This window comes from Chlamydotis macqueenii, chromosome 3, assembly GCF_036417535.1.
Source record: "Chlamydotis macqueenii isolate bChlMac1 chromosome 3, bChlMac1.mat, whole genome shotgun sequence".
NCBI lineage: Eukaryota > Metazoa > Chordata > Aves > Otidiformes > Otididae > Chlamydotis > Chlamydotis macqueenii.
In genome coordinates this window covers 7,699,221-7,712,898 of record NC_141558.1, presented here as the reverse complement: position 1 = coordinate 7,712,898, position 13,678 = coordinate 7,699,221, and the positions used below count along the sequence as shown (strand labels likewise).

The window sequence follows — 13,678 nt, the reverse complement described above, 5'->3', positions numbered from 1 at the left end:
TGAGGATGCACTGAAGGAATTTTTATTAATCTTATTACCCTAAAGAATTGCTTTTTATATATGTTTTTCAAACAGCATCAAATCCTCATCAAAACAGACACGTAGAGCAAGCACCATGCTCTCCACTATTGACAGAAGCAACACGGTATTTGCGTATGATTTTAAACAAGGCTGGCAGCATATGGCACCGTTATTAGCACTTTGATATTTTATCATCAGTATTCATTATTATTTATTAAAGCATAAATCCAGCATGGTAACAAGCACCTCCAGTTCCTGGTCCAACGAGGGGCCTTCTAAATGCCCAGCAACCGGTGTAAATGGTCGCTGTTACCCTAGTGTTTGACACACATGCATGTATATATAGAGGATATATATATGGGGGCGAGGGGGGCACTTTGTAACCTTTAAAAAGCTATGGATGTTCACATAGAAGCGAGCTCTCCAACAGGATTTCATTCATTTAAACATTTTTTTAAGGAAAGCTGGTTTTTGCCCAAGAAACTTAGGTTTGTATTGATCTGATGGGCAAGACCTGAAAACCAATCTGGTATCGGAGGAGTAACTGCTCAGCTAAGAACAAGGGCAGCAGATCACAGCTGCTTTGTATTTAACGTACATGCATCACAGCTACACCTGATGGTGGGAAAGCTGGCTTCTGTAGTTCAGCGATGCAACCCCAGCTGCTAACAGGCTCGAAGTCTCCCATCGCCTGCTCCTGCCCTCAGGGACGGCTTGCTCTGGCTCCTTGCTGCAAAAAGTAACACCAATTTTAAGGGAAGGGCACAGGTACAGAAGAGCCAGAGTAAGGACAAGGCTTTTTACTTCATGTGCTAAACATCGCTCTTGCTCTTCATGCAGCTACAAGGGACCTCCTATGTTTAAGAGCTGGACACTGGTACCCACAGCTGGGCATCCTGCCCCAGCGCTCACGTGAACGTTCACGTATGGACGGTGACAGATACTCTACAAATTCTTCCCAGTATCACATTCCGGTGACAAATTACTTCTTTTCTAGAGGGAAAGGTTACATGCAGAAGTAGTACAGCATAAAGCAAACCTTGATTTAAAAAAAGCAGAACTATGTAGACACACACTTATTTTTTTACTAAACAGACACAAGAACAGCATGGTTAAGTGACAGATTTCAATGAAAATATAAGGATAAGAAAATTGAAACAGTCCTTTTTGACAGGATAATGCACTGGAAAATAAGTTTAATTTAAATTACAAATGCTCAGGCAAAGTCTGTTTGCATCCACCCACATTCTGCACTGGCTGGAAGCTGTCTGATCAGGGAGTTAAGCATCACATCCAAGCAAATAAATCTCCCGAGGCAGAACTACCACTGTTCACAGGACTTCCAGCTGGTTCAGAACAGAGCTAGAGGTTAATTATTTTCCACTTCCAAAATATACTGGTTATGCATACCCTGTATCACACTAATTTTCATTCATAGGACATAAGTACTGAAAAAAAAAAAAAGACACAGAAAATGTAAATCGGGTTTTCATTCACCAGATGCTACATCTAAAAATGTATGTACATGAAATATGTTACAGCTCAAACACTCTGAGTAGAAAACAACCACACTATGGGTATCTAAAATTGCCACCACCATCTACTGTCTTGTTTTGGTCAGGTGTTCTCTACTTAACATTAGACGGCATGAAGTGCATTCCTGCCGCTCCCACTAACCTCAGCACAAACCTGCTACACATAACAAAGATCTCATCCGACGTTACGTCGGCCCTGTGGCAGTGCACTATTAGAGCGAGGTTATTTTACTGCAGCTTATCTGTTTCGTGTCAATCACCAGGAAAAAAAAGATATTTTGACTGAAGTCACCCAAGGAGTTGGATCATTTTAAAAAAGGCTCTTCATTTTCTATAGTTGGTAAAAGAAACTGTTATAAATATGGATTTGGCCTTGCTTTGTTTCCAGTGAGAAGTAGCCTAACGATCATGTAATGGAGTTAGGCTCCTTCAAACATTCCCAGAGGGAGAAAGGCACAGTAATCTGTGTACAACATACAGGTGGGATGAAGTATCAAGCCATACTTATTTCTTTTTTAAAAGCACAAAACTCCCTGTGGCAGGGGGACTAGTTGCAATACTCCATTTTCAGAAAGCAGCAAGTCAAATTTACCTCCATGGAGGCAGCTCATACAGAGCCCCTTGAGCCCTCTGGATTAACTGGTTGCCGTGCTTAAGATCTGCCCTGGAGACTGGGGGGAACTTCAGGGGGTGTGAAACACTCCATGGGCTCGGTCCCATCATGAAAGGTTCTGTTAGGAAGAGGACTGAGGTTACGCAGCATTTACCAGGTCACCCTTACAACAGAGGGGAGCCACGTCCACTTAGCAGGATTTAATCTTAAAACAGATCTTCCAATGTTTCATATTTATGTAATTCTAATGTGAAGGTCTAAAGAGTCAAATTACAGCTTATCAAATTAAAATGAAAGTTGTACTTCATTAAGAATTCCTACGTTTAGTTCAAGAACTCAACGGCAGGGCTTGAAAACAGTTTAAAAAAAAAAATCAGTTTATTTTGGTGGGTCTGTATTAATTCCGTATTTTTCCTTGAGAAGCTTAAGCTGTTCCTCTTTCTTCTTTGTGTCCATCTTTTGGAATGCCTGTAATTAAGAAAATAAAAGATGTGAGAAGAATTAAAAAAAAAAAAAAAATCTCATATTATGACACTTTATTTCCCAGTAACTGCAACCAACATCACCATGAACTACGTCAACGTCACACACAAACAGCACTGCTTCTCGACCTCAGAGAACGCCACAGGACCCTGGCTACCATCAGTGACAGGCAAATAATCAAGAACGAGATACTTTTGCCTGTAAACAAGATCTCACATCCTGTTGCAACTGTGCAGTTTTAAGGCCCCTGCCTCCTCTTCTCCAAAGTACACTCACCAAAAATGTATTTTTCACACCCTTGGTCCAAAGGTACTTTTTTTTTGCACACAAATTACCAAGTAGAGATGAAATCCTGACAATTTAACCAATCCAGTCCCTCTATTTATTTCTTAAAAGTACCCAAGCAACTGTCTTTTCAAACAGATTTTTTTTTTTTGGTGCTATGCTCACAGGTAACTTAAAAAAACCCCAAGCGCACATACCCTGTTTGCATTATAGTACAAAACAACGAGGTATCTGTTGCAGACGTTGAATCCCGACAGGTGATCACAAGCATTTTTGGCATCAAAGATGTCTTCGTAGACCACATAGGCTGTTCCTCTGGTTTCAGGAGTGTTTCCACTGCACAGCAAGATCAGTTTTAATGTTAAACCAAGTGAACAGGAAATAGTTCTATTAGTCTTTAGCAGTGAGTGAGATTAGAATTATTATTTTTTTTCTAGATGCTAAAATACATCCCTGCTTTCCACACCAACCTCCAGTTACGGTTCAGAGTCAGGGACCACAGAAAAATGTGACAGAGGCTCGTGCTGCATTACGCTCCTTAAGGGAAATTCACGTCTCCACAACAACCATCAGAAGCTGTTGCTGTCAGTAGCTGTCATATTTCTGGAAATACTTTAAAATTTTCATTACAGCCATTAGCTTGTTTTATTTAATATTACAAGACCAGGCTGTCAGTTAACGGCTGTCTGGATCAGACGTCTCCCTAGGATGGAACACAGCTCCTGGCACATCACAAACTCAATTTAAAAAGAGTCAAACCAGCCCTGGTGGTGCAAGAGCCCTTCAGACGCACAGCCATCGCCTATCGGGCCATCAGTTCCATATCCTTCGCCTGAGGGACAGGAGACACGTCCGGGCACATAACGCTAACTAGCCCGGAGAGATTGCAGAGCTTACAAATCCAAAAGATCTCAGCTAAAAGACAGTTATAGCAAACTTAATTATCAGAACAACTGTCTCTAAGGTGCTTGCTTCTAAGAAGATAACTCCCGAGGACAAATGACACCACACGGGGATGCGTACAAAAATGAAGAGAATGAGATAAAAACTTCACAAAGCACAGAAGTCATTACAAAGGGAGTTCCAGGTTATGCCTCGTCGCGTGATGATGCGAGGCTTTCTGTGGAAAACAACGCGAGCCAGGAGTTCTGAGCAATCAGCGGGAATGCTGCCTGCAGCTCCTGCTGGATGCATACGCCAGCGCGTCGCTCTGACGGAAAGCTCCCCTGATTGGGGCACAAAGCATTAAGACCTCTGTCACGCTTTTCCAACCTACACATTTTCAGAAACCTTAAATATTAGTTCTCCTTTGTGGTTATTAGTAAAGAATTCCACCTGTTTAGCCAAGCAGTAAGTTTACGCTGCCCTTTGTTCCTTCAGCCACTTCCCCAGTCCCTGCTGCTGCCCCTCCCCGTATGAGCAGGATCCCACCAGCTACGCCTTTGTCGTAGTTCAGCCCTGATCGGGACCAGACTACGCAGTCTCCCTCTCACTCCCCCCACCTTCCGAGAGAACAGGGAGAGAAAATATAAGGAAAAACGGCTCGAGGTTTGAGATAAGGACAGGGAGAAATCCTTAAAGTTACCGTCATGGGCAAAACAGACTCGACTTGGGGAAAACTATTCATTTATTACTACAAGCAGCAGGATAATGAGACAGAGAACAAGATAACCTCCCCCCACCCCTCCCTCTTCCCAAGCTTAACATTCTCTCTACCACCTTCCCCTCCCTGAGCGGCACAGGGGGGAAGAGGGAACGGGGGTTGCAGTCAGTTCATCACATGTTGTTTCATGCCGCTGCTTCATGGTCAGGGGAAGAACTCCTCGCATTCCTCCCCTGCTCCGTTGTGGGGTCCCACCCCTATGCCACAGTCCTTCGTGGAACTGCTCCGGTGTGGGTCATCTCTTCCACGGGGTGCAGTCTCTCCAGAACAGCTGTCCCAGCGGGCCCTCCACGGGCCACAGCCTCCTTCAGGCATCCACCTCCCCCGGTGTGGGGTCCTTCACGGGCTCCAAGTGGATCTCTGCTCCTCCGTGGACCTCCATGGGCTGCAGGGGACAACCTGCTCCCCCATGGTCGTCACCACAGGCTGCAGGGGAATCTTGGCCAGGAGCCGCATTACTCCTCCCCCTCCTTCTGAACTGACCTTGGCGTCTGCAGCCGTTCCTCACAACAGGCTGGTAGATGTCTCTCAGGATCTTTTTTACATCTTATTCACTTCTCATCTCCTCTCCACTTCTTGCAGCCAGGCCGGACCGAGTCAGGCCCAGTCAGCTGCCTGGCGAGAGGCCAGAGGGTGAGGCCTGCAAGGCCCATGAGGCCTGCACCTCCCCTTCTGCGCCTCTGCCCACGCTCAGCTTCTTCACATCTTCTCTCCTCTCTTTTTTTTTCCCTGTTTTCCCCTTCTTAAATACGTTATCGCAGAGGCGTTATCACGGGACGTTCTGCTACCAATCGGCTTGGCCTTGGCCAGCAGCAGGTCCGCCCTAGGCCCGGCCGAGTCCACTGAACAAAGGGGAGCGACTTCTAGCAGTTTCCTACAGAAGCTGCCACCTTAGGCCCCCCCTCACTAACAAAACCACGACAGCCTTCCAACACAGCACCAGTGCTATGTCCCCCCATCCTCATTTGTTTTCTGAGGGCAACGCTGTATGCAAAACTCACTTTGCTCTAGACACTGAGCAATCATTTTTAATCACTGTGGCTCTGAAATGAGCACTTCTGTTTGGGGTAGTGAAGTTCAGTCTGTTTAACTGTTTACATATTTACACCCCGCATAGTCAAAACAACGAAACGCGATGTGGATTAGTTACACATTCCAGTCTCAGAGCACGGGAAATGGAGAGCGATGTAAATGACAGGGACACATTCTGCCCTACTCCAACAAGCAGCCTAGCTGAGAGCTCAGAGATGCTGCAGGTTATTTTGCCAACATCCAGATAAAAGCAGTACAAAAAAATCTGTATCAAATATAAACTACATTTCCTTTCTACTTGTACATCAATTGAAATGTGACTTGCAACATTTTCTTTTTAAGTATTAAACATTGAGTTTTTCTCCTCTCCCTCAATTTCGTAAATATTTTTCCGAAAAGGAAAAAAAAAACCCCTTTTGATGAGTGCCAGTACTCCAACCAACCTTACCACAGCTGTCAAAAGCTCTTCCTGAATTCCTGCTTCAGCCAACTCTTTCTGCTAGAAACTTAGCAGAACACAGTACTAACCAGATGAAATGGTTTCACCCACGGCACTCAGACAGATCTCAGGATAACAAGAAACATGAGAGCTCAAGTCATCAATATTTGAAATAAATAAAGAAAAGAACTCAGATTTGCTAGAGATAAGAGAAACATCATCACATTCATTTTTGGCACACAAGGATACTGCTAAAGTGCATTTAACTTTTTCAGCTGTAAAATTCAGTTCCTACCTATTGCAATACAAATACTGACACATAACAGATATGCAATAATAATACTGACATATAACAGATATACTAGAGCACATAAAGTCCTGAAGTTTTCAAAGAGAGCTAAAATACTTACACTCTGATTTGTCGAATAGGCCCATATTTGCCAAAAATATCATACATTTCCTCTGCTGTGATTTTATATGGCAGGTTCCTAATATACAGGATCCGATTGACTTCTGGAGGCAGCCGAATCTGATGAAGGAACAAGATACAGTGTGTTAGATCTCGAGTGCTCACCTCAAACCTTAAAACCAGCAGCCTACGTGCTAAATCTTGGGGCTAATATCACTGAGAGAGCCCGTGTGCCTCACTGGTCCTTTTTTAACCCTTCACAGCTACAAATTTGAGGTGTTTCTGTCAAATGAGAGGTTTGCCTGGAGGGGGCCGGGCTGCCGAGGCCGCGGCCGCGGAAGGAGCGCAGGCCGGGTGGGAAGGCCTGCTCCCAGCCCCAGGCCGGGAGATCCTTCCTCACCGCCCCGGGGAGGGCTGAGGCGGGCAGGGGACAGCACTCACGTTGGCTCGTTTCGCCGCTTGCATCGCCATGGCGCCGGTCGGAGGGAAGGGGCTACGGCCTGGCAGAAAAACACCGGCAGGGAACGGGCCGCTTTCCGCAACGCGCCGCTCGCCTCAGCGGAGAACCCGGATGCGATCCCAGCCTGCACCGCGCCGGAAGCGGCAGCCCGCCCTTCCCAGTGCCCGCCACACGTGACCTGCGCGCTGCCCCGCCCATCGCCCCCGGGGCTGCCCCGGGCGGGAGGGGGCGGCGCCGCCGCCGCCATTTTGTTTACGCATTCAAGACACGACGTTAGAGCTGCAACGGGAAGCGTTTTATTACAAGTGCGCTGCAAGGCACAGCTTTACCTCTCCTTTCTGCCATCCCCCTGCAATAAATCATTCCAGATTACGAAGCAGAAATGGCAGATTCTCTGCTTGTCACACACCCCTAACCCTTCTGTCCCTGAAGCAACTACAGCAGGAGGCCTTTCCTCAAGATGAAGCAGGCATTTTGATGACAATTTTGCCAATATTCTTGTTTTCTTCCATCATCCTGTGTGCCTGTGCAATCTCGTGCAGAGGGTAAATGCTGTCCACAAGCGGTTGGAGGTGAGGGGAGGTTCCTCCAGAAAAGTACGGCAGCACATCTTCTGTGAAGGCTTTCACCAGACGTTCCTTATACTGAAGAAAAAAAAAAAGGCATTTTGAAGATGATTTCCAGTCATTTAATTCACAGAGGTATCTCTAAGCACAGTGTACAAAATGTGGACAGTTCTCAAGGAGACACTTTCTGACATTTTCATAGTGAGACAGACATGTAAACACCTGACAGGTGTAAATTACAAACGAGGAAAGCTTTTAGATTTATTCTATTTTATTTGAATTAAATTCTTCAAATGGTGCAAGCTCAGTGCAGAACCACTTAAACTCAAACTGATAAAGTTCCTGAGAATGTTATGTATTAAAACATAGACAGAATCTATTCTAGGGCTCTGCACTGCTGTCTTTTACTGTAGTACTTGAGAATTTTCCGCAGAAATTGATTTTTCCTTGGTAATTTCTGGGTATCCAAATGACCTTGGTCTCCACTTTTAAAAATGATCGAATAGAAGTTTTTCTCCCCGCTGCCCCAGCCCCAACATGATAAAGTTGCCTGATCACTTGAGTTTTGTTTCTTCTTAGGCCAAATCTTTAAATTATGGTACTCATGAAGTACATTAAGAAGTCCTGGGTATCATTCCTCTGATTCAGTAATTCTAAAAGAGAGGCGGCTGATAACAACAGAAAAGGGAAATTAAAACTTAATTTTGCAATGTTTTCCAAAGTATGTAGTAACAGTTCACGGTAGTGCTTTTTTGGTAATATTGTGTTAGATTCTGCTTTAACACTGGTATCAAAAGAAAGCTCTCAAAACTATCATTGTTTCAAGATCAAACTGTATATACGCTGTTGATGGCCATGACTTGCCTCTTTGTCTCGTGATCGTAATAGACTTGTATGGATGCTCCCTCTTTTGGAAAGCAGCCTTGCAAGCAAATCTCCGTGTACTTCACCTCCACTCAGGAGTCCATAAACAATCCACCGGCCATCAGTACTCAGACAGTTGACATTCTTCTCCCAGTATGAGCCACCAACACAATCTAAAATAATATCGACTCCAGAACCTCAAGCAGAAACAGAAAAGTTTTCAGCAACGCAGTTAAGCTGCATTAAAAATAGAATAATTTCAGGAAAAACTAACACCTTGTTCTTCATAGGTACAGAATCAGTCCTGCAATTCTTATTTAAATCTTTCTACTGAAAATAGGAATTGGCACAATGACTTGTAAGGAATTCTAGAATCAGGCACAAGAGAAAAAGAATCATTATAGATATCCAGATGCAGACTCTGTCGTAAACCTTTCCAAAAGCTAAATTTTTCTAACAGTTAGAGAACTAAGTTTTCTTCCCATATTCAGACACTTACAAGTGTGAGGATTTGGTCCCACAGTTCCTTGCAGAGGCAACAGTAACACAGGCACAATATTTATGCCCCAAATGAACACAAAACCACAGAGAGTCCATGCAGAAACCAGCACAATTAAACTAAGGAAAGGTAGATTCTTGGGCTGAACAGGATGTTAGGTTGTGCTAACAGGGTCATTATGGTCTGCTCCTTCACTCTTTAAGGTGACAGTTGAGTTGTGCACATATGTGAGGAGGTACACACTCCTCCTCAGCTGTAACAGGGTCCTTCATATGGATGTTCTTACCTTGGGTGAACGCTAAGACCTTTTCACTAAAATCTTCATTCTTGTAGTTGAACCCTGCAGCTGCTCCGGCATTTGCTGTTGCTTTCAGTTTCTCTTGAGTTCCTGCTGTCACGATGGGAATAGCTTTTGCCAGTTTCACCAGCTGAATGGCCGCCATACCAACTCCGCTAGCTCCAGCGTGGATCAACACCCTCTCGCCCTTCTGTATTTTACCTGAAGGAGGACATAAGGGAGATGTGGGTCCTTCTGGCATCACCTTTGGATTAAAATATGATCAGGGTGGAAAATACTGAAGAGGAAGCTCAAAGAGATGCGCTTGAGTGGACTTTGGTTACATCTTCGTATCCTTCATGAAAGAAACAAATGCAGAAACAACACAGCTCACAGTGTACCGATAGGACTCCATTTTACTGACTTCAGTGGAAAGACTTTAGCTTGGCCCTGTCTAGTTCTGGGCATCCGTGACCAAGCTGCGTAGGTGAGTGCAGTCAGCCTTTTTATATCAGGATTGTCCACTGCTGCCAACAGAAAGCACACTCAGAGGATGTTAATACTGAGAAGTCAGGCACTCAACAATGGAGAAATACCGGAAGTGCTGGGTAAGCAGTTCTGCCTATCATTTTACCATCTACTGGTTGCCCTAACACGTTTGTGTTCCAGTGATTGCTACAGGAAGTAGCACTGAGGCACCGAGTTGTCGCAAGTTGTGGTCCTAATTGACTACAGACCCCCAGGAAGCAACACTGCTTGACATGAGTAACTTTCCTGCAGTGAGAAAAGTTACTTGTGCATAACTCCTGTTCTTTAGTGGAACTTTTAGGTGCTACGGCTGAAGAGGGTAGAAGAAGGATATTTGTCAACTGAGGAAAACCTCGGCAAGTGCTACTGTTCGTGCCTCTGTAACACATTTCAAAATGAAGTTTGAGCTTCTGTCTGTTTTAAATCAGCTCCCAGAGGATTTTACCTGTAATTAGTGTCTCTGTGAAACAAGGTACAAGAAGATGTTGTCTACTGTAGATCCATAGGCAATTAGTGAGAAAGTTTGTTACACAGTTGTGCACGCAGCAAAGTCAAATCTTTAGATTTTATTTTCAGTTGTTTGGAGAACATGTAAATTATTTCAGGGGTTAGGCTTCATAGAAATAGCCATCCAAGCTGAGAAACACAGAAGAAAAGAAAAACTGACCATCTTTCCATATCCATCTTTGTAAATATGCAGTCAGCAGAGTTAAGTTGTGACTGGGGAGATGTGGTCAGGATTTCAGGATTTGGGGCTGGCATAGCAGATTCTGACCCATGTAAATGGAGTGACAGAGAAAAGGCTCTTTGAAGGCAAACAGCATTCAGATAGAGGCAACAGAGAGGATTTCATAACAGAAAGGAAGCTGAGCTGTTTCAGTGTGACAGGTTTGCAAATATGCCTCTCACCTACAAAATGCAGCAGCTGAAAGGCTGTTAACCAGGCTTCGGGAATGGCTGCAGCCTGAATGAAAGTCATACCACTGGGAATGGGCATCAGGTAGCCTTCGGGCACTGTAACGTATTCTGCCTGGCCACCTCCGGAGAGCAGAGCCATCACTGCATCACCGATCTTCCACCAGCCCTTGCAGCCAGGTCCCAGCCCAGCCACACTCCCAGCTGCTTCTAAGCCTAAAATATCACTTGCTCCTTTGGGGGGAGGGTACTTCCCTCTCCTCTAAAACAAAAGAAAAGAGAGGGCAGGGAAGGAAAAGCCACACATCAGTGAGTGTAATGACCTGCAATACTTCATTCACAAGCCTTCAACCTGAATTTCTATTTATTTATTCCTGATTTTGCACTGTGCAAATGTTTCAGTAATTTAAGGATCTTCTATCCTCTGGCAACACTTTTTGTTTCCTAAGTATATTTTATTCTTAAAACACTGTGCAAATTTAATTTGTTGTGAGTCCCCTTTGTCCAGGCCAATCCATGCTGGGGAGGTATTATGGTCTCCTTTTGCAGAGCGTTGCTTTCAGCTCAAATTAAAGCAGCTCAGACGTAACAATTTGAATGTCATTTCTGCAAGCTGGACTTGAGCCAGTGGAACATTTCATGTTCATCTCAAATGCCCAGAGAATGGTCTAAGCATCTAGAAAGACCAGAGCTTTCGTTTTACATCTTTTCTTGAATGGCAGCTGCCTTTCTGTGCCACCTCAGCATTGCAGTGACCCAGATAAAAACATCTATCTGCTGAATCAACAGACATCTCTCCTTTCAGCCCTATGAACTCTCTCATCCAAATGCTCATCAGGACCAATGTCTTTTAACTCTTCAAATTTGTCAAGACTTCAGACAGAGGCTTGAAAAATTGGTGTCATTTTCAGGTGCAGAAATCTGCTGAACATACACATACCTGGAGTAAATCAGCCCTATTCAGAGCGCTGGCAGAGACCTTCACAAGAACTTCTCCCTCTCCTGGATGCGGTTTCATCACTTCTTTCACATAGAGATTTTCTGGGCCTCCTGGGCGATCAAAATAGACTGCCAACATTTTCTCTGAAATAATAAAACAAAACTTAAAAACCCGACATGAATGCAGGCACACCTATGTGCAGCTGGAAAATCTCATAATCGGTAACCGCAGCTCCACAGGCTCCTCTTTATTTCCCTTGCCTCAGCAGGTGATTCCTGTGTGCCTGGTCACTCTGGTAGAGGGTCTCACTGCTGCAGGAGCCTTTCAGGTAACTCGTCAGACACGGTTCCTGGGTTCCTTGCTGTTGGCACCAGCAGTTGTTGAGACGGGCTGAGAAATCAAGCCTCTTTCCACCTGTCAAAATCAAATTTGGAGCAGTCTTCCCTTTGCCCCTGGGTGCTGGGTGGAGGAAGAGGAGAGATTCACAGTGGGAACAATTGTGTTATTTCCCAAGAGCTAGTACTATACTGAACACAGTTTAGGAATGCCACCCAAACACAAGCAAGCCAGAGCCTCTTCCAGTAAACACCACTGTGTGACAAACCACCGTGCCCTCTGTAAAATCACTTGCATTATGGTATCTGCGCAGGAAAAGCTAAGTGCATACTTACTTGTGAGACTGCAAACGTGAAATGATAAACACCTGCAAACCCCAGGAATGTAAATCCCCACGGGGTGGTGCTCTATCGCTATCTACAGTGAATAAACACTTCCATTTATTAATACAAAATGTAACTTGAAGGCTTTTTTTTTCTGAGGTCGGCTGTCTATTTCTTGTTTTCAGCTGAACCATTTAATCCAGTTCCATAAAATTTGTCCGTATTGGCACAAAAATTTAATGGGAAGACCACCAGATACCACCCTGTAACCAAATTTAATCAATTGTAATCCAAATTTAATCAATTAAAAATAAGATACAAAAGAAACTTTTGTCTCTCTTTCAACACAGTTCACGATCTGGCATTTTTATAAATGCTTGTCTTTGTTGCTAGAAGCAGACCCACAAAAATATTTTTAAAAATACAGTGAACATCTGAATGCCTACATTGCTTTCAAACACACAGAAGACCGCAAGAATTGAAAACAAACTTTCCAACCAAGTGCAATAACTTCAAACTGTCAGATCTGCCAGGAGTGGCCCGAAGCAACAATTTAAAGAAGGTATGTGGCTCACGAGCACGATTTGTGGCTCACCTTTGTCCTGTAAAGAAGGGAGGACGTTTTCCGCACCACGAATGAACCCAGCCTGCCAGCGGGAACAGAGTCTGATCCCAATTCCTCCTCTCCCAGCTCTGCCCCTGCTATCAGCCGTTCCCCAGCAAGTCAGGGGGTGGAACAGGATGAGATTGTGTTTTACTTTGGAGGGAAAGACGTAAGCAGAGTCAGAAATGTTAGTACATCTCACCATTTTTTGTACCCACAGACTCGGTTTATTCCACTGATTGAGGCAGAAATCTGCTTTCCGCTTTGGTGTTGAGGAAGAGATCCGCAGCTCCCCCCAAGCATGCAGGGAGGTTTGCTCTAATGCCTTTGCTGAGCCCATCCGCTGGATGCGTGCATATTTGTACGCTCTTAGGCAGAGCAGTGAACTTGTGCCTGTGGATTCTGAACTTTGGGTAGCACAGACCAGATTTGCTTAAGTTGCCTCACGTGAATTGTGACTGTCCTTATGCTATATATCCACCTGAGGAGGCTTTATTGCGCTCTCCTTCCCGTAAGACATCCTGGGTTCACGTCGCTCAGCCTGGTGCGTTTCTACCTGATGTTTTAGCTGCCTGATCGCACCTCTTCCTTGAGTTTTGCTGTTTCCCCCGGAGGAAGAAGGATCAGATCATACCTTTCTCTGTGTCCTAGATACCAGCTCTTGAGTATTTGAGTTGTCAGGGAATAAAACTGGCACTTCAGAGTATTAAAAAAATGATAAATTACATGTCTGTCCGCGTGTGCGATTCTTCTGTGGATTTTTTTCCTATCGATTTTGAGATTTTTGGATTCAGGCTTTTAAACTCTTCTTTGAAACTAAACTAATTTAGAAACAAATATAGCTAAAAATGATTTTGTTCTCCTGTAATTCCAAGAGCTAGTAATT

At 44.4% G+C, this 13,678-nt stretch overlaps 2 protein-coding genes across 2 annotated transcripts; both read right to left on the bottom strand.

Annotated features, from left to right (window-relative positions):
- Positions 1-1,065: 1,065 nt before the first annotated feature.
- Positions 1,066-7,066, bottom strand: SF3B6 (splicing factor 3b subunit 6). The gene is made up of 4 exons (XM_086744714.1): positions 6,922-7,066; positions 6,482-6,600; positions 3,135-3,273; positions 1,066-2,637 (listed from the first exon to the last, which is right to left on the bottom strand). The coding sequence occupies exons 1-4, from the start codon at positions 6,949-6,951 to the stop codon at positions 2,548-2,550; spliced, it is 378 nt and encodes a 125-aa protein (XP_086600840.1). The 5' UTR covers positions 6,952-7,066; the 3' UTR covers positions 1,066-2,547.
- Positions 7,067-7,220: 154 nt separating this feature from the next.
- TP53I3 (tumor protein p53 inducible protein 3) lies at positions 7,221-12,853 on the bottom strand. Its single transcript, XM_086745095.1, has 7 exons — positions 12,784-12,853; positions 11,790-11,988; positions 11,530-11,672; positions 10,584-10,851; positions 9,156-9,368; positions 8,371-8,567; positions 7,221-7,584 (listed from the first exon to the last, which is right to left on the bottom strand). Exons 3-7 carry the CDS (start codon positions 11,665-11,667, stop codon positions 7,396-7,398), a joined length of 1,005 nt encoding a protein of 334 aa, XP_086601221.1. The 5' UTR covers positions 11,668-11,672; positions 11,790-11,988; positions 12,784-12,853; the 3' UTR covers positions 7,221-7,395.
- Between the last annotated feature and the right edge of the window lie 825 nt (positions 12,854-13,678).

Coding starts and splice junctions, on each gene's coding strand:
- SF3B6 (XM_086744714.1), bottom strand. CDS start 6,951: ATGGCGATGCAAGCGGCGAAACGAGCCAAC. Junction 6,601..6,921: donor AAGCGGCGAAACGAGCCAAC/GTGAGTGCTGTC, acceptor TTCCTTCATCAG/ATTCGGCTGCCTCCAGAAGT. Junction 3,274..6,481: donor CCTATTCGACAAATCAGAGT/GTAAGTATTTTA, acceptor CTTGCTGTGCAG/TGGAAACACTCCTGAAACCA.
- TP53I3 (XM_086745095.1), bottom strand. CDS start 11,667: ATGTTGGCAGTCTATTTTGATCGCCCAGGAGGCCCAGAAAATCTCTAT. Junction 9,369..10,583: donor TCAGCTGCTGCATTTTGTAG/GTGAGAGGCATA, acceptor GTCCTCCTTCAG/GTAAAATACAGAAGGGCGAG. Junction 8,568..9,155: donor GGTCTTAGCGTTCACCCAAG/GTAAGAACATCC, acceptor TTTCTGCTTGAG/GTTCTGGAGTCGATATTATT.